The sequence below is a fragment of the Leiobunum rupestre genome, chromosome 11, assembly GCF_980474605.1.
Source record: "Leiobunum rupestre chromosome 11, qqLeiRupe1.1.hap1, whole genome shotgun sequence".
NCBI classification, from domain to species: Eukaryota; Metazoa; Arthropoda; class Arachnida; order Opiliones; family Sclerosomatidae; genus Leiobunum; species Leiobunum rupestre.
This window is the reverse complement of record NC_143394.1, coordinates 29,760,410-29,779,426: the sequence shown is the minus strand read 5'-3', so window position 1 is coordinate 29,779,426 and position 19,017 is coordinate 29,760,410. Positions and strand designations below refer to the sequence as shown.

At 41.9% G+C, this 19,017-nt stretch overlaps 2 protein-coding genes across 3 annotated transcripts; both read right to left on the bottom strand.

The window, feature by feature from the left end:
- Positions 1-321: 321 nt before the first annotated feature.
- Positions 322-7,012, bottom strand: LOC149922204 (uncharacterized). Its single transcript, XM_090164268.1, has 9 exons — positions 6,869-7,012; positions 5,299-5,411; positions 2,755-4,647; positions 2,616-2,695; positions 2,449-2,555; positions 2,123-2,388; positions 1,909-2,063; positions 991-1,093; positions 322-660 (listed from the first exon to the last, which is right to left on the bottom strand). Exons 2-9 carry the CDS (start codon positions 5,405-5,407, stop codon positions 605-607), a joined length of 2,769 nt encoding a protein of 922 aa, XP_090020394.1. The 5' UTR covers positions 5,408-5,411; positions 6,869-7,012; the 3' UTR covers positions 322-604.
- Positions 7,013-7,740: 728 nt separating this feature from the next.
- LOC149922203 (uncharacterized) lies at positions 7,741-14,141 on the bottom strand. Of its 2 annotated transcripts, XM_090164270.1 has the most exons (11): positions 14,071-14,141; positions 12,049-12,433; positions 10,749-11,308; positions 9,962-10,661; positions 9,818-9,897; positions 9,647-9,747; positions 9,313-9,581; positions 9,092-9,246; positions 8,902-8,971; positions 8,659-8,688; positions 7,741-8,219 (listed from the first exon to the last, which is right to left on the bottom strand). In XM_090164270.1, the coding sequence occupies exons 2-11, from the start codon at positions 12,146-12,148 to the stop codon at positions 8,161-8,163; spliced, it is 2,124 nt and encodes a 707-aa protein (XP_090020396.1). In that variant the 5' UTR covers positions 12,149-12,433; positions 14,071-14,141; the 3' UTR covers positions 7,741-8,160. The 2 variants fall into 2 exon arrangements, with proteins under 2 accessions (XP_090020396.1, XP_090020395.1); XM_090164269.1 differs by having other exon boundaries at positions 7,742-8,219; positions 9,962-11,308; positions 14,071-14,140.
- Between the last annotated feature and the right edge of the window lie 4,876 nt (positions 14,142-19,017).

Below are 19,017 nucleotides of genomic sequence, written 5' to 3'. Positions count from 1 at the left end.
CAAAGTTGAGTAACTTCAGTTTGATGAGCTCCAGATTTAAAAATTAATGTTTTCATAGAACACCGTTAGGGCCACAAAGATAAAGAAATTACGAAAAATTCCTTAATGTGACCTAACCAAAAGTATTTAAAATATTTTTTATGGGCTTTTATAATAAATATATTGACCCTAAAGGCCTAGGCTAGCTGCATCTACTATTTCACATTCACCGCTTAATATTTTAGCTTTTAAAAATTAGGCAAAATTGAAATGAAAAGGATATTTTTAATGCAAATATCTTTAACCTACTAGTACCGAATTGAAGTTGAAAACCATTTGTTTCAATAAAACAATTTTATTTTTCTGATAGTAGTGGAATTGGAATCTTATTCCAATAACGTGGTTGAAAACAGTCTCTCGCTCAATTTTATAAATAACTAACTAGTCATGACTTTCGTCACCGTGAAAGGAACCTCACAGAGTTCATATAAAAGTTTGTTTGATTTTTGGTATATTTCGAACACCGGAAGTTGCGTGTTTTTCTCACTCAACTTCCATAGTCAAGATAACATTAATACTGAATGTTATTTGTTTGTTCAGGTATTGTTATTGTATCATTGCCGAATCAACTAATAATGGAGTTTATCCATTTCAGATACGACGTCGTCCTCATGTAAACACCTGCGATAATCAATTTATTAATCATTAAAACCAAAAGGAGATTCGCACAGGGTTCGTACACAATTTCCGGAACTAAATTCCCTGACATTTACAGGTTTTCCCTGACCAAATTTCAAAATTTTCCCTGACCATTTTAGTAGAATAAATGAATGGTTTGAGGTTAAAATCTTGAAAAATATTTTTGGAGTCATTTTCAAATCCCCTTACTTTTTGGGACCATTTTCAAATCCCCTAACTTTTCCCGGACCATTTGGAAACATTTTCAAATTCCCTAACTTTTCCACGTTTTCCAGGCCGTGTACGAACCCTGTCACAGGCCACATCACCTACCGGGTAGATTCGGGTCCGCGCAGCCAATTCCGTGCGACACCGTACCAATCAGTACCCATCGTAAATCCTTTCTTTGAATCATCAGTGGACCACCCGAGTCACCCTGGAATGAAAACTGTCAGTTGGAAATTTATATAGTTAAGAGGAACCAGGGCTATGGACTGCATTGCAAAGAGTGGAATAGCCCATAATGAAAAAGGATAAAAAACTAAACCCTAAACAAATTTGAAGAAATTTAAAAACTTACTAATAGCTGGTACCAATAGAGCTAACAAAAAGACGCGAATCTCGGACCAAATAGATCTTAGAGTGAAAAACTAAATTAAATTACTCGTACCAAAAGTGTGTCAATCGGACCTATTTCTTAATGAATGTTACTAGCGAAATACAAGTTGGGAGGGGAGAAGGGAAAGTAGGCCTTGGAGAGGGAAGGAAGTGAAAACCAACAATTAACGCCTCCTAGTAAGGAACGGAGGAACTAAGTAGCAGTGGTCAAAGTTAGTGTATTTTTTAATTTTCCGTCGTTCTGTGGAGATGCTATCGCCATCTACCTACGATATAATACCATAGACTAAAGAAATATTCAGAAAGGTGTCAATAAATAGTCTTTTATGTGCTCGATCTCGACTCGAGCATTCATTAAACCTTGAGCATACGAAAGTACAGGGATTGTCTCACTTTTGGTAATTAAGTCACTTTTGCTCGTACCAATAGGTCTTCGAGCAAACCAAACGACGCGAATTTTAGTTTTTCACTCGAAGATCTATTCGGTCCAAGATTTGCGTCTTTTTGTTTGCTCGAAGACCTATTGGTACTAGCTATTTGTAAGTTTTTAAAATTTCTTCAAATTTGTTTAGGGTTTAGCTTTTTTATCCTTTTTCATTATGGATTGCGCGACCGTAGTATGGCGTTTCTTACCTCGCACGAATCACGACCTCCTTGCGAGTATCCTGCGCAGATGAACGTGTCCCTGATAGCCTTGACGTGTCCAGCTGATAAGAACATGCGTTGGCAGTCGCTGTTACTGGCCACGGGTACTCTCACAGATTGTAGTACGTTAGGAAGTGGTCCACCTAAGTATAATATTGTTAGTTTTATAGTTACTATCACCGGTAACTAAACTTTAGGTTACCATGCGTTAGCTTTCCCCAACCAGACACGTAAGCTCTCTTGCCGGCAAAGTCTTCCGACGGTTTGGGTAGGCAAATAGGCACTATGTGGGGCTTCAAAGTGATAGGAGAGTCCAGTTCTAACAGGGCAATGTCATTCTCAAAGGTTTGGGCATTGTAGTCTCTGTGTACTATCATGCGACGGACATTCTTGGTCAGTGGTTTCAGACTTTCGTAGTCTCCAGTCAAATCATACTCGCCCAGTATTACTAGTAAAGAAGCTAAGAACCTGTCGGTGGTAAAACGCGTGATTAGTGTCATAAGTGCGTCAACTAAACAATATACTTACCCTGGTTGACAGTGGGCCGCTGTAATGACGAATTTAGTGTTGATTAGAACTCCCCCGCATTTATTTTTTACAAATAACCCAAGCCACGTTGCTTCTTTGACTAAAACCTGTGGAAAGACAAATTATCTCAATCCGTTATTTCCATTTACGAGCGATTTTGAGTTTACCTGCCACGGCCACTCTCCAAAAAACGTATTTCTACCGCCAACCACTCGTCCTGTAGGTCGCAACGGTCTGACACCGCAAGCTATGAAACACGATTTCAATTACTTAATTTTCAAAAAAAAAATCTTTAAGTACCCATACTTTTTCTGTAGTCCCAAATGGGTCTAGTGTAGGGCGTAGTTGAACTGGGCTTGACTGTAGTTGTAGTTGCACTGGTAGTCGTTTGAGGAGTAGTTACTATAGTGACGGTAGCCGTCTCGGATATCCAAGGCTTAGTTTGGCTGACTTGATAAGTACTTAGTGACCAGTCTCCTATATTTGTGGTAATTGGTATCGTGCTTCCCATTGGATCCTTTGGTGGTCTAGGCGGGTAGTTTATTGGAATAGTTGACGGAGTACTAAATGAAATTTTCTGCGAAGTAGAAACAGTTGACGTCGATGTCCACGATTGCTGTTGCGTTGTATCTACTGGCCATACGCTTTCCCACGAACCAAAACCGGTTCCGTTGACAGGAGGTGTCGCCGTTGAGACATTGAGTTTACTTCCGGGGTGCAAAAGCGCGATTAAGGTATCCAGTTGCGAGTTGGAGCCGTCCAACGTCGAAGAACCGTCGTTCGCAATCGGTACAGAGTTCGGAGTTATTGTAGTCGCGATGGTGGTCGGCGTGTTCCATTTGGTAGGACGAGTAAAGTCGTGTTGAGGATAGCCATTATTCGTGATATGGTTAGTACCGTAATCGTTAAACGTTACAGCGTTACCGTAATATCCCGTATTAAAACTACCAGTGGTTTCGTAATAAATTCGCGACGGGGGTGGTTGCGTGGTTGTGCTTGTGGTAGTCGTAGTCGTAGTTGTGGTCGGTCTCGTTGTGACGACATTCGTAGTTTGTGCCAGCGTGGTTTGAGTAAACATACCGAGTCCGTTCGTAGTTGGTTTCGAAAAGATCTCGCTCTGATACAGCTCCAAATCTTCGATAGTCGCGTTTTGCAACAGAAAATTCGTTATTTCGACCATAGAAGGTTGTCCATTGACCGTACTACTCGGTCGGGTTGGTTTGGCATTGCTACTGGGAAGATTATAGTGAGGATACGGAGTCTTTTCCTGAATATCGCTGTTATAGATCGAAGAAGGTCGCGGGATACCCGGAATACGCTTGTGGTGAGAGGGAGACCAGCTACTGAACAATAACTGAGGTCCGTCGTGACCCGCCGAACTGGCAGTTTCGTTACGAGGAGGTGGGGGCCGCGGATACTTGCTAGGAACAGGCGTAGTTGATACTGGCGGGTAAGGCTTGGTATGCGCATTCGAGAAGAGAGGGTTCGTCACAATTTGTTGATAAATAGTTTGCGGTTCGACGTGCTGAACGACCCCGCTGGGAGGTCTGATTGTTGGGGTTACAAAAAGTTGATAATGAATGGGTTTGGTATTTGGCGCCGTTATTTCTTGATGAAAAGTGCCCGTTTGGCTCAGTGGCGTAGGAGTGCTGTGCGTTTGGGCTGGTAAGTGCTGGTGGCTACTGGTGGTTTGGGTGTTCGCGATGGGCGTAGGGTCCGGTCGCGTTTCGGGTAACGTCCACGTGTTGGTTAATGGAACGGGTTTAAAGGGTATCGAGGTTTCTTCGTAATCGGGCTCGCTCGATTCCCCATATTCCGAATTCCAGGATTCCGTGGTAGGCGACACCCCCGCGACGGAGTCCGTGACCCTCTCGTCCTCGGTATATTCGCCATCGCTTTCAACCGCGGAATGGGTCGTAGTTTCGACCACTTTGGCCTCGATCATATCGGGAGACCGATGTACCAGTCCTTCGGTGGCGCTACCGTTATCGTGGACATTTACTTCCGAGAAGGTCATCGATGGTAAACTGGTCTGCACCCTGTTCAATTTACAACACACTCCGAATAAGAATTTGTCCTTGCACGTGGTCAAGGGTTCCCCGTTTTCTCTGAAACAGTCGTAGCGGAACATGCAGACGCCTTCTTGACCTTTGGCGTCGTAACACGGTTGTTGAGATAAAGTTAGTTGTCGACCTCCGTCTATAAATAAAAAACGCCAATGTCAAGTTCATATTTTTTCCTCTGACTTGGGTTTATTATTAGATTGAGCTAAACGAAGCGAGACCGACAATCGCTAGCGCGACCGGTTTTCGCGTTGCGTAGGAGCCAACCTACCACGCGCCCTCTACTTTTTAATGCCGATAATAATAGTGGAATAATAATACGACCCCTTAGGTTTGCAAATTATTTCTCGGAAAAGGAACACTCCATCTCCGAAAGGGACTATCTACCTAATATAAATAGAGTCTGAACTTTTAAATTCGTGATTAATTTATATTCCACGATGGAAAATTGGCCTCGGGACAAACTGGAAAAGAGAATAATGAGTTTCGAGAGGGGCGGATGGCTTAGTCTGGCTAACGCGAAACAGGCCCGAGAAACGCGTACCCAGTGAACCTGTAAGCCCGTCTGACCCACAGGAAATGAAGACGACCACAAACCATTGATCTTCATATTGAGAACGATGTAAAACGTGAACGTCTAAAAAAGCCGAACAATTGGCGGGTGGGGGCTAAGATTTATTAAGGGAAATACTAACAATAACCCTATCTAATTTTAATTAAAAATTAAAACCAGTTTGTCCACCGCTAGAAACCACTCAATTTATTTACTCTAAACGTTTACACTTACCTCTGTCCATCCTCTGGTATTGGGTCCGCCACTGTCCCTGCACTGTCCTCGTAAAAAACAACATGACCACCGTCACTATCCAGAAATATCCGTCATCCCACGTTGCCATATTTCTAATTAGGTACATTCCAATTACTTCGATACCACAAGTTACACTCGCTCACTACTACGATACTCGAAGCGAATCGATATCATCGCGATTTTTGGCTCGACTATAACGCGAATCTCGCGAACTTAAAAGGACTACCGTAATTCTTCCACCGTTGAATTCACATCTGAAACAGACTTTGGTTATGGGCGCATTGGGGGAAGTCGTCGCGACGGCTGTGATCCTTCATCAGGTGACTCCGAGAGGGAAAGAAGACAACGTAGGACCCAGCAGCCATTTCGGGCGGAACTCGTTCTTCGAGCTTCGGACGCGTTTCGAAAGGGAAGTTTGTATGTTCCACCGTCACGCTCGCTCCGTTAGAACGTCGCTCGCAGCCAGGAAAAGCAACGAAAAGCTCTCTCCCAGAAAACAACCCTCCGCGCCGAGCGGTAGCCTCTTACTCCCCCAGCAGCTGATCTTCAAATTTTCACAGGTCATGGCGCAGACGCGACAACCCAGTGCTGCTCCCAGTTCCTCAATCGCACCCCCCCCCCCCCCTCACTCACTCGCGATGTACCCCTCCCTACCAGTACCGTTATATACCCGAAAAAACTCTCCCTACAGGGGTGCGCCGTATAGTGTATCTAAATAAGCGGCGTCAGCGTTCTAAGTCAATTGTACTCGTGGTATTCCCCCGTTGAAGATCTCCATTGACAGACTGCACCCCATCGCAATTCCGCGTGAGCCCTCCTTGGGAACGCGCTGATTTAATCGAGATGACCTTGTTTGTTTTCTTATTTGGCGGCGCTGGTGGCTTCGTAACCCCGTTCCTCCGACGATATCTTAGCTAGCTTTTCGTAAATAGCCTCGAGACCTTAACCTCTAATTGGCATTCGATGGGTGTTGTTGTTGTTAAAGCGCCATTTTTTTAGAGATTGAAAATAGCGATTTCACCTCTCTAAAAAAATGGGTGTTTTTTTTACCGGCGCCGTTATTTGTAGGTGAAGCGTGTATCGGAGCGAAACTTAGTGTTTCCAATGGCGTCATGAGTGTTGTTTCGCGCCGTGACCCGACCTCTCTGAGGAAAAGCGTTGTTGTTTTAAACGCGCTGGAATTAGGAAACGATTTATTCGGTTTCGTTCGACTACACTCACCGAATTGTTCTAACTTTGAACAGCCGGAAACGATACGAATCGAGCCCTGTCTAAAAATATATTAAAAACGCCACTTTTCTACAATCGTCCGATTGCGACGCGTAACGGGTGTACGATTTCTTCCCAATTTCCCACCACTTTTGCCAATTTATCTTGGCACTATCTATCTACTAACGGTTACGGGTGAATTTACCTCCCTCGCGTTACCCATTTGACTTGTCGTCTATCTTCGAAATCTTTCGAGTTTCCCACACTCTCCCCGTTTCCTTTTTACCCCTTTAAACACGTAATCTATGGATGGTTTTCGTTAGAATACCCGATACCTTACCTGACAGCGTACGGCAAAACTGGGAAGAGGGTACGGTTTAAGTTGACCTTGAGGTACGTCTCGGTAGCGAACAGCCGCGTAAAATACCGCTTAAGTGGAGCACTCGATGTTGTTGACCCGGGAAAAACTACCCCGTGCAGGCAGCGCCAATTACCGGCGTTGCGGTGAGAACGCGAAGCTAAGGACTTACCTACCCGCGCGCTTAAAGAATTTTATTTAGAAACAAAAAAAATAAAATAAACAAAAAACTTCGGATGTAGATTTCCAGGGCCGAGGATTCGTCAAAAAATAAGATCAACATTCGTCCTAACCCTGAAAATTAATGGCGGTAATTCTGTAGCGTTCACGATTGAGCAAACGTGATTTGAAAAGACGGATGGGAAAGCTCGAACTGCTTAAGACACTTTGTACAACACCCTTCCGAGATGCATGACGGAACAATTACAATCGACACTCGCTTATTCAACGTGTTTATTCTGAAAGATTCATTAGTTTAACGCGGCTGTGTTCAATGGTGGAAACATTATTTCGATTATTGTAAGCTAACCCCAAAGAATTCTTTTAAACGAACCGGATTTCTACATTAGCGGATCCCAAAAAAACGGCCCAATTTCTTATACAAATTCCACTTACGTATATTGTGCAGCGATGATGCAAGACCTTTCCCAATGCAGAACTTGACACAATGTAACCTAGATTTTGCCCGTTGCTGGTTAGTTTCAAATTGTGGCGATAACTCACAAATTTCGTTGAAAAATTCGTCATCGCCGAATTCGTAGCCCTAATGACTAAATTTAGGCGAAATACGTTTTTGTAAACATTTGACACCCCAATCTTGAAGGAATTAAAAATGACCAATTTTTGAATTCAAATTTTATTTTTTTCCAAAATGACACATCGAAATAAATAAAAAATATCTAGGATTAAAAATATATAAAAAAATATACACAGACAATTTGTTAAGAGCTATATTTACACGCGCTATGAAAGTCGCTCCGAATTCGTTAAATTTTACGTTGTTTTTTAATACAAAAATTTTATAAAATTTAAAAATAAGGAGCCGGATGAGATCCTCTATAATAGTAGAGTGCCTTTTTTTTTAAAAATGACGATCACAATAACGGGTCGAAGGTCACGGGACGGAATGCGGGAGGTCAAACACGATTGACCATTTTGGTTTCGCCAACGTTCGGCCAAAGAATTACGAAACCCCGAGCTGATGTCCGATGATTTATAATTAAAATAAATACTAATTCGCGAAGAACGCTCTAAAACTATCACACAATTCCGCTTCAAAACGCGATGATTTGATCAATCCAAGAAGCGAACTTGGAAATTCTCGTGTACACTCCTGCAATGAGACAATGCATATTTATTCACTCATAGCCTAAAAAAATAGGGCGAAGAAGCAGCACCTCGTGAAGGTCACTTTTTTTAGTTGGAGGACAATTATGGGCAAATATGGAAAATGTCTAAAAACACCGCATTAAGGATTTTGTACTTAATACGCTAAATATTTTTTTTAACCCAATAAAATAAAATATAACAAAGAAATGTACTTGACAAAAGTACAAAGAAAAAACAATTAGTCAAATCTGACCTCTATATACTGGCATTTGTTTTGTAAAAATTCTATTGACTACTATTTGAACCTATAGCTCCATTGGTAAATACATTTGACAGTTTTTTTCATTACTTGCCACATTAAGAGAAAATTAAGTATTCCAACTATAAAGACTGCAAAATCGTCCCCAAAAAAGACAAAAATTGGCCGAAGCCCTATTAAATACCTGGTTGATGAGGCAAAGCACACCCAATTCCTAAAGGGTAAAAAAACGCAATGGTTAACTACTTTGATATAAATTATTATCGAAAACGAACTCTTTAAACCGAAATAAATCAAATGGTAAGCTTTATGGACAAATAAAATAATATTTATATTAACGAATTTTAAATTTATTATTAAATTATTTAATGTTAAGAGTTTTCCAAGACTGCATTCGATGTCGCGAAATGTGTATAGTAATACTTACCCCACGAGATGATGCCCGCTAACATCCATTTGCCTTCGCTTTTAAGTACCATCGGTCCTCCGGAATCACCCTATGTCATTAAAAATTAAGCATCGTTAATAATGGTCAACTGCGTTTGAAAGGGGAAATATGGTATTTGGTATTTTTTCCGGACATAAGATTGTCACCACGGAGTGTTATCATCCGTTACCTCGCAGGAATCCTTGCCGCCTTCTTCTTTTCCAGCGCAAATGAAGATATCCGGTATGTCCTCGACGAAGCCCGCCTTCCGGTACATGGACTCGCAGTCCTTGTTCGTGATAATGGGTACGTGAACCTTCTGCAGAACGTGTGGAAGCGGTCCATCTGTTACGGAGGACGGTATTTGTTACAATTGAGACACATTAAGCTAGCGCGTGGCGAGTGTTGTACCTTCGTACAGCCTTCCCCAACCAGTAACTGTGGCTATCTTGCCGACGTAGTCGTCTTCGACTTCCGCTATGCAAACTGGGATGACGTTCCTTTTGAATTTAACCGGTTCGTAAAAGCGCAACAAGGCTAGATCATATTCGAAGGTCCTGGGGTCGAATTTGGGATGGGACGCCACGATTTGTACCCTTCGCTCTTCGAATGTTTCCGGTTCCTTATCGGAGCTTACGTCATATTCGCCCAGCCGCAGCAAAAGATCACTCGGAGATACGCTGCCAAAAAGGAAAAAAATGTGAGCGTCCAAAACGAAGATTTCTAAGAAATAAAGATCTCTTACTTTTCGACGCAATGAGCCGCCGTTATCGCCCAGATCTCGTTCAGCAGCGCAGCGCCGCATTTATGAAGAAAAGTGTTTTTCTTCCATTGACGCAGCGAAATCTGTCAAAGAAATTATTCAGAACGTAACGACACGGACTTTCTAGGAAGAATCTTTTGTCGACTCTCTTACCATCCAGGGCCACTCGCCGTAATTCGCGTTTTCGCCACCAACAATGCGACCTTGAGGGGCCAGAACTGGTCGTCCGCAAACTGAAATAATTCAAGAGTTATTTGCCATTCGGATTTTTCAGACTTTAGAGTTAGATATACTTACTATCTTTATAAGTAGAATTTGTAGGTCTCGGGGCTACCGTCGTGGTACCGTTTACGGAGCCGGTACTGGAGCTAGTCGCGTTAGTACTGGCGACTGGAATCTCGGTGGCGTTGGCTGGTTTATCGGTGTCGACTACCTCGATGACGAGAGTACCCATATCGGTCGTGTTAGGAGCCGAAGTAGTCGGACTTTCCGTAGTGACTTTTTGCGTGGCTTCTATGAATTGAGGCGTTGTTGGCTTGGCTACCGTGGGTTTCTTGGTAGTGACGGGCGGTCTTTTGGTCGTCGTGGGACGTTTGGTGGAGCTGGGTTTCTTAGTCGTGGGCGGTCGCCTGGTGGTCGTTGGACGTCTCGTGGTGGTAGGCCTCTTTGTTGGTGGAGGCTTTCTGGTTGGTTTTTTAGGGGTGGTAGTAAGTGGTTTAGCGGTGGTTGCTGGTTTTTTTGGGGTGGTAGTAAGCGGCTTAGCGGTGGTGGCTGGTTTTTTGGTAGTGGGCTTAAGCGTTGGTTTAGCCGTTAGCGAGTTATCGATTGGCTTAGAAGCGGATGGCGTAGTAGGGTTTTGCGTGGAGGTGGTTGCGTTAGGTTTGCGGGTAGTGACTCTAATGTAAATGGGCTTCTTGGTAGTGGGGGGCTTATGATCTATTTCGATGGTGCTAGGAACGTTAGTGGTGGAAGTGTCCGTGGCGACTGTGGTTTGTCCCTGAGGTAGAGAGTTATCGTAAGTGTCGCTCTCGAAGTACGGAGTCGTTTCGACTGGATCGAAATTACTATGCTCTTGGGAACTCACCGTTGACCTTATTGGAGGCGTCCCGGTCGGACTAGTCTCATCCGGATACGAAGTGACGATGGAAGTACTAGTCACCGTTTTCATCGTAACGGAACCAGTGGGTAGAGAAACTAAAGGACCCTGAGAGGTTGGCCTAATTAGAACTGGCGATTCGGTGGCGTTTACTCTATTACCCACGGAAACGTCCGCGGGTTTCTTGGTCGGTTTCGAAGTGACCGATACTTCGACGAAAGAGCCCGGAGTCACAGGACGATGGGCGGGCGGCGGGTTATCATCCGGATGTTCCAAGGAAGGAACCAGGTGGTTATTCGGTTCCGAAGCCCCAACGTCCGTGGGTGGGCCGTTATCGTCTTCTTCCAAAGAGTTAGATTCGTCCTCGGGGGACTTTGTAGTGAAGACACCCGGTGGTAGTTGGCAGCAACTGCCCACGAAGACGCCGTCGTAACACGGTTTTAGATGCTTTCCCTGAAAATTACGACAATGCCAGGCAAACATGCAAACGCCCTTTTCGTTCGTCTCGGGTTTTTCACACGGATACGGAGCTATTTCCTTGGCGGGAACTGTGGGAACCAAAACGAATATTAGTTTATAACCCTTTCGAAATTCCCGAAGACGAGCTGGATTTTTTCTTAGAAGATAGGCCTGGCGCGATCCCGTAGGAAATCCTATCGACTATCCAATCTCTTCTACGGTGGGAAAAACGGCTCAAACTGGATTAGGTTACTGTTTTTACCGCGAAAAAGACACACACTCCGAACGCCCATGATTTCCGCCCTCCCTTCGATGTTTTTTTATTTTCATTTTTTTCGGTAATTGTGGCTTTCGGTCAAAGCGACGTTTGGGGAATTTATCAGAGGGGGTGTTAAATAATAAGCCTCGGATGTAGGATTCCCGTATACCTGGAGGGGGGGGGGGGCGAATGGTTTCGCGTAAAAAGGAGGTGACGGTAATTTTTTTCAAGAGAGGCTGCGGCTTCGACGGATCGAAGCATGCGGAAACGAAAAGTAGGCGATGGAGAGACGCGAGAGCTGAATCCTTGGCCTTGGCTTGAGAGACGAGGCGCGCGGTCGTTCACCGACTCTTCACGGCGCCTCCAAACGGTGACCTACCTAAAAAACCCGACTCGTATCCATGGCGCGAATCCCGTTTCTCTTTAACAACACGGCCCCCTCATCCCCGCTTACGAATAATGACGGAACCCGCTGCCATCACCATTAAACTCCCGTTATTTCCCCTCCTAATTGAAGGTTACCGCGACCCTTATCCGCAGTCTCGCTGCTATAAACAAAATAAGAGTTACCTTTCCTGGCCAATTGCGCCTGGTCAGTCGGGAATGACCTTGAAAAGTCCAGCAGTAATAGTAAACACGAAGCTCTTAGTATATTCCTGACGTCCCCCATGTTTTCTCGGAGCGCTTTCGGGTACCGTTAACGAACGGACGATTGCAATCACGCGCGGCCGTCGCGGACAAGGACCGACTGGGAATAACGCTTTCTTTTCTTCGAATGGCGTTATCCTCGTGGCTTCCTCCTTCGCGTTTGCCGGAATGATCTGTGTCGCTGGTAGTCGTTCTCGGCGGAATACAGCTCAGGGGTTCTGTTCCGGGCTTCTCTTTGGAAGTCACCTCTTCGGGCGGTTCGCTGAGAAACTCGTTCACAAAGATGATGATCCCGCAATCTTGATTTCTGCTGGACACGAAAAAAATATATTAACCCCGTTTTATAATATTTGCGCGTCACCACCTTCGTGGTTTTCACGGCAACGCGTTTTTTTATAAAAAAAAATTTAATCCAGTTTCGTCATTAACATAATATGTTTTTCAAAAGGGTAAAAAATACCACATCGCCAATGAAACGAATCATACGTTTAACTAATGTTTTTGGTCATATCCGTTGCGTTCTTTTCTAGAATTCTTGACTATATAAATTAAGATTATTTAGATTACGAAGTTTTTTTTTTTGGTTTGTTTAGAGTGTACGTAAATAGTGTGACGTGCGTGTTGAATTTTAAATCCAGTTGATTGTCATAGGTCGGTTCCGAATGGTGGAAATATGTTGCCTCCATCTTGCGAACACTCACTTCCCCTACGTCATAAAGTCGTCTATTTCGTCAAATTATTATCCTCACGCCGAAGCTTAAGAGTACGACGACGGAACTACGGCGTTATGACGTATGGGAAGTGATTCTTCGCAAGATAGGGTGAATAACCTTTCACCCATTGACTTTCTGAATTGATCTATTAACATATAGACGAGTTACAAACCGATAAAAAAAGTCAACTCTGTAGTACCAAAAGCCATATCATACAGCTATCAATTTATAGTATTTTAAAATTTGTTCTTCTTAATGCAAAGCAAGTCTTACAGCTAATATAAAAATCCTACTTTGCCACTTCAATCTAAAATTTGAACCATTACGAAAAAACACGCCATTAAACGAAATTCAGTACCAAAAAAAAAGGTAACTTTTTCCCTAAAAAAATAAAAAAATGCAGTACGTACCCATCATCATCGCGAATAAAAACTTCAAATTAAGCAAACCGGAACAATCGCGAAAAATAAAGAAAATGTATTTATTTTTCCCTTTCACGCTTGCTGGTGCGACCAAAGGCTGCTGCAGCGAGGGGTCTTCTTTGCGACGGTCTCGGCCAGGGTCAGCGTGCTACGGGCAATTTCGAAACGCGCCAGACCATGAACCCCTAATTTAACTCGTTTTAGCTTCCAATCAATCCCGAATGAGAAGAACGCAACCCGAGATTGAACTCGACAAGTACTACTTGGTTAATTTGCGCGAAATTAAATTAAACGCGAATTAATTTGTAAAGCGATGCGACGGGTGGGAGGTGATGGTACGCGCTTCTGGTCGGATGGCGAAACATCCTTCGAATGGTTGGGCCTGCCGGTTCGCTCTCCCAACAACTTTTCCCCCAAAATATCCATCCCTATAATATTATTTCCGTTTTTCTGAAACACTCCAATATGCCAGTTGGGTGTATTTCTCATCTCTTTTTTTTGTTCCGAGAGGGGGCGCGCGCGCGGGAAGGGGATGACTAGATAGGGGGATGGAAATTTGGGTTTCACCTTTTGAAATTTTTCCCCCGCCATCGCGGAGGTGGGTATCAAAAGGTCACTCTATAAACGTATTTGGTAATGTGGAACACTGGTTCGCTGTTGAGCGGGGGGGTTCCTACTCTGGCTTTCTATTTACGTGTATCCTTGCATTATTTCAATGTACGATCTTTGTCCGTATGCAATAATAAATTTTGTTTCGGGCCGCCATTACCGATATTACCCTTAACTATAGGTTCGATATTTTACCTCACCTGGCAGTTGTTGTAGGTGGTGATTTAGGGAAATTTATCACATCTTCCTCTGCCAGAGCGTTTTACACCTTTACGAGTATAAAGACGCCTGACGTTTTACCAAATTTAAAATATATTTAATACTTTATAGATAACTGCGTAATCTTACTCATTTACTCATTATATTTTTAAACAAATCCTTGTATTCGGTGAAATTACTTTTTATCATTGACTGTGATAATATTCCATTTTTGATATTGTTATTTTTTAAAATATAATTTCGTCACTCTGGCTACCATAGCTATTGACAATAACTAGATTTAAAAAATACTTAATTTAAGAAGAAATTTATAATTTCGTTTTAACTAAGTGATAAAGAAATATACTGCATACTGACAAACAACCACGAGATAGTGTTATCATCGTATATGTTTAATTTTTTTACCATGGTTAATAACTAATTTAATTATAAATTTTTCCATCGACAGATAGTTAATGGTACTAATTTTATTTTTAAAAACGTGTAAAACTTTTTACGCAAGCTTTCGGGCCTAATTATGCTTGTTTTCCACTGGCGCGCGCAACGACGCGTTGCTCAGCTTTGAAACGTTCAAACGTTTTTACGCGCGTAAAGAAAATAACATTGTGACGCGCGTAAAAACGTTTGAACGTTTCAAAGCTGAGAAACGCGTCGTTGCGCGCGCCAGTGGAAAACAAGCATTAGCCCCTTTTCAATCGTCTTGTCAATACAAAATTTATTATTTTTATTTATACAAAAAATTTTGTCGATGGAAAAAATTTATTATTAAACAAGATAGTGTTGCTGCCCATTTTCTTTTTTCTTTTTTCAAAATGGTCGTGGCCACATCTTGTTTAACGGTGTATGGTGGAATTAGTTTCGAAAAAAACCGGCTTCTTTTCGGCCGACTCCGGAAGAAGAACCTTTTTCATTCATTTTCTCCAAACATACTTAACTTTATGTATATTACAAGTCGAACTTTCTATTATTTCTTTGAAATCGGTGTACCTGACCTCGGTTATCTATAAAACACGTACTTTTCCCCGCTTTCTAAGGTTCAATTTAATTTATTCACAATGTATATTGAATTTAATTTCCCGGTTTTCCGCGAGAGTTATATTCTCGGTTAATGTTTTCAATCTCTGCATGAAAAATACATTCTGAGCGATATGTGAACTCGCGACAACAAAGTGCAAACTATCGTAAAAGTACTAAAACTTAAAGGGAATAAAATCTTGAACAATTTTAAGGATTACCTTCACAACAAACCGCTAAGCTGCATTGAAAATGTCAAATGTCTTTAGAGGGAGTGGTCAATATTGGAATCCCATTTGGAAGCTTCTTATAAATCCTGTGGCAGAAGTTCATACTATCATGAATGTATTGAAGTTACTGAGAACATTTGAGCATAGCATTAACCCCTGGTACCATCGTCACAGCTTTTGTGGAGAAAGTTCGTCTGCATTTAAGGCGCATTCAAGGTTATACCATATAGCAAACTTGAATGGGAAAGCAGACGAATTTAAGCTCCAAAGGCTGCGAGGATGGGAATCAGAATCCTGTAGTCCAATATTCTTAGTAACTTCAATACATTCTTGATACTATCTTATTGTGGGAATTGCGGAAATTAATGTATTTTTTATAACGAAATCTCGGTTTGAAATTATTGTAACTCCAATTTACTATTTTTGTGTAGAGAAACTGATTTTAAATACTCTCCAATAACTGTAAAGCGAAACATTGCAATGCTATAAGTTACCGCATGATGTTACAGCACCATTTTTTGCATTAATTATCTTGGGGCAATAGAGAGATTAAGCAAAGGGCACTAGGGACAATGGGGTGATTAAGCCAAGGGCCCTAGGGACGATGGAGAGATTAAGCCAAGAGCACTAGGGACCATGGATAGATTAAGCAAAGGGTACTAGGGACAATGGAGAGATTAAGCAAAGGGTACTAGGGACAATGGAGAGATTAAGCGAAGAGCACTAGGGATGATGGATAGATTAAGCAAAGGGTACTAGGGACGATGGAGAGATTAAGCCAAGAGCACTAGGGACTATGGATAGATTAAGCAAAGGGCACTAGGGACGATGGATAGATTAAGCAAAGGGTACTAGGGACAATGGAGAGATTAAGCCAAGAGCACTAGGGATGATGGATAGATTAAGCAAAGGGTACTAGGGACGATGGAGAGATTAAGCAAAGGGTACTAGGGACGATGGAGAGATTAAGCAAAGGGCACTAGGGACGATGGAGAGATTAAGCAAAGGGCACTAGGGACGATGGAGAGATTAAGCCAAGAGCACTAGGGACAATGGAGAGATTAAGCAAAGGGCACTAGGGACGATGGAGAGATTAAGTAAAGGGCACTAGGGACAATGGAGAGATTAAGCCAAGAGCACTAGGGATGATGGAGAGATTAAGCAAAGGGTACTAGGGACGATGGAGAGATTAAGCCAAGAGCACTAGGGACTATGGATAGATTAAGCAAAGGGCACTAGGGACGATGGAGAGATTAAGCAAAGGGCACTAGGGACCATGGAGAGATTAAGCAAAGGGCACTAGGGACCATGGAGAGATTAAGGAAAGGGCACTAGGGACCATGGAGAGATTAAGGAAAGGGCACTAGGGACCATGGATAGATTAAGCAAAGGGTACTAGGGACGATGGATAGATTAAGCAAAGGGTACTAGGGACGATGGAGAGATTAAGCCAAGAGCACTAGGCACTATGGATAGATTAAGCAAAGGGCACTAGGGACGATGGAGAGATTAAGCAAAGGGCACTAGGGACCATGGATAGATTAAGCAAAGGGCACTAGGGACAAGGGAGATATTATGATTTGCAACGGTTTTCTTTTCGCGTGTACACTAGCTAAACTAAACTACTGAATATTTCAAATAATCAGCTCAATAAATGTCAGTTAAAAAGTCAAATTTCTGGTATAAATTGAAATATACCTAAGCCTTGTTTTTTAAGGAGTAAACGAAACCATATATTTATACACTTGGAATGTGCAAGTAAGACTATAGTGCCCCTGATTATTCTCATAGAATCGAGCGTGGTAAGATGATAAACTCGGCGCGTAGTCGACATTAAGCCTTGTCCCGAATAGAAATTTAAACTCCTTTTTTTAAACGTGATTTTACGTGCAGCTAGACCAGTTTCATGAAGAACATGATACATTCTACAAGAGATGCAGTGTGAACTTCTTAAATTCATTGTCTGGTAAGTCTATTCCCGAGTTAGTGTCCTTCACGAGGGGTCGGACCTTCATCAACTATGTGAACGGAATTTTGAAATAAGGGATTTCACGTTGAATTTTGGGATTTTTCGATGGATTTCGGGATTTCTCGTCTGTTTTCGCGATTTTGCAATATCTCGATTTCCCGTCGAATTTCTGGATTTCTGGGAAAGTTTACGGTATTCGTTTGAATATCTGTCCCTAATGTTCTTTTCAACTACGGCCGCCAGCCAATTAATTTAGAAAAAACGCGTTACGTCTTACATTCGACGTTTGTCGAGTCGCTTTCGGAGACATTCCAACTTTACATATAAAGTTTCCTGGTACTACTATACAAACCTGAGTACACGAAAACCAAATTTTGTTCTTAGGCAATGCTAGCCATACATAAGTATAATTCAAATACGTTTTTATTTTAGTCTTGTACTCTGGTTTTGCAAAAAGTCTAAGATGTATTAAAATTTTATTGCAAGTTTTCAACCGTACAATTTTAAAGAATGTTTCTTCGCAAAGGCCTACGTTGTTGTTCAAACTTCTGGACCACTTTACTTAATCTCTCTCAAGTTGGGGCTAAAGTACTGAAGGAAAGTGAAAAGTATGGAGCAAATTTTGTTTTATCGATATATTCTAAATGTAAATAGTGCGTTTCCTCGACAAAGGATGGCGCCACGCACCATTGCTAGTTTCACCATTACAATGTAACAAGAACCCTCATTACTTCACTCCATAATAATACTACAAAAAAATGCGGCACTATTTATTTTTATTACACAAAAAAAACCTGTTAGTTATTTTATAAAATTCGATAACTTATCAATATTTGATCATGAAAATGACCATTATTTAACAGGTCAATAGACCTTTTTCTGGTGTCTTCGACCTCGTTCGGTAAAATATTTTCTATTAGCATTATCTCGAATACGAAAAAGCTCTAAGAATTTAAATGGATTTCGGATAACGGTTGCATTTTGAAGCATTTTTTGTTTTAAAAGCGTTCTAATGGGAAACTATCTTGGAAACAATTGCGGGTGCCCAGCCCACTTTCATAATATAAACATCCCCAAACCAAGAACGCGTACAAGTGACATTATAGATACCGATGAAAAACAATTTAAACTAGACTTTATCCGTGGTTAACTTTTTTTTAAAGAATAACGCCAGGAAAGAAAACCAGTCATTTTATTTTAGGCTCAAAAGGCCTTTTCACACGAGCCAACTTTTTGACCCAACTAGATGAGTCAACTTGAGTTGAGTCAACTAGTTGGTTCGTGTGAATAAAAGTTCGATGAGTTGATCCACCAAAAAAGTACGCGAGTAAAAAATCGATCACTGATCCATTTTTGCTGACTCAGCATTTTGATTTGAAAAGTTGGCTCGTGTGAAAAGGCCTTTAGCTACAAAAATATGCCAAATTTATAATTTTTCATTTGTAATAGACGCTAAAAGAAATTATTCGCTCCAAAATAAAAACCGTCAAAAGGAAGGGTTTTAAATTAAAAACGCGTGAATCTCGATGATATCGCCCATTTTTTCGTCGCACGTGTAATTATTTATTCTGATAATAAAATAGAATCACGTGGGCTTAGCAATATTTATCTGCATTTGTCTTGGCCAATAAGATTATCCCTTCCGAGCAAGCACGCGCCAATTTACACAATGAACCGATGAAGATTTTCAAATCAATTTCTTTTAAGATCTATTT

Excerpts from the sequence above, each read along its gene's own strand:
- LOC149922204 (XM_090164268.1), bottom strand. The coding sequence starts at position 5,407 with ATGGCAACGTGGGATGACGGATATTTCTGGATAGTGACGGTGGTCATG. Across the intron at positions 2,696-2,754 it reads CATTTGGGACTACAGAAAAA|CTTGCGGTGTCAGACCGTTG; the intron begins GTATGGGTACTT and ends CGTGTTTCATAG. Across the intron at positions 2,389-2,448 it reads GCGGCCCACTGTCAACCAGG|GTTCTTAGCTTCTTTACTAG; the intron begins GTAAGTATATTG and ends TACCACCGACAG.
- LOC149922203 (XM_090164269.1), bottom strand. The coding sequence starts at position 12,148 with ATGGGGGACGTCAGGAATATACTAAGAGCTTCGTGTTTACTATTACTG. Across the intron at positions 9,898-9,961 it reads AAATTCTACTTATAAAGATA|TTTGCGGACGACCAGTTCTG; the intron begins GTAAGTATATCT and ends GAATTATTTCAG. Across the intron at positions 8,972-9,091 it reads GCGGCAAGGATTCCTGCGAG|GGTGATTCCGGAGGACCGAT; the intron begins GTAACGGATGAT and ends TTAATGACATAG.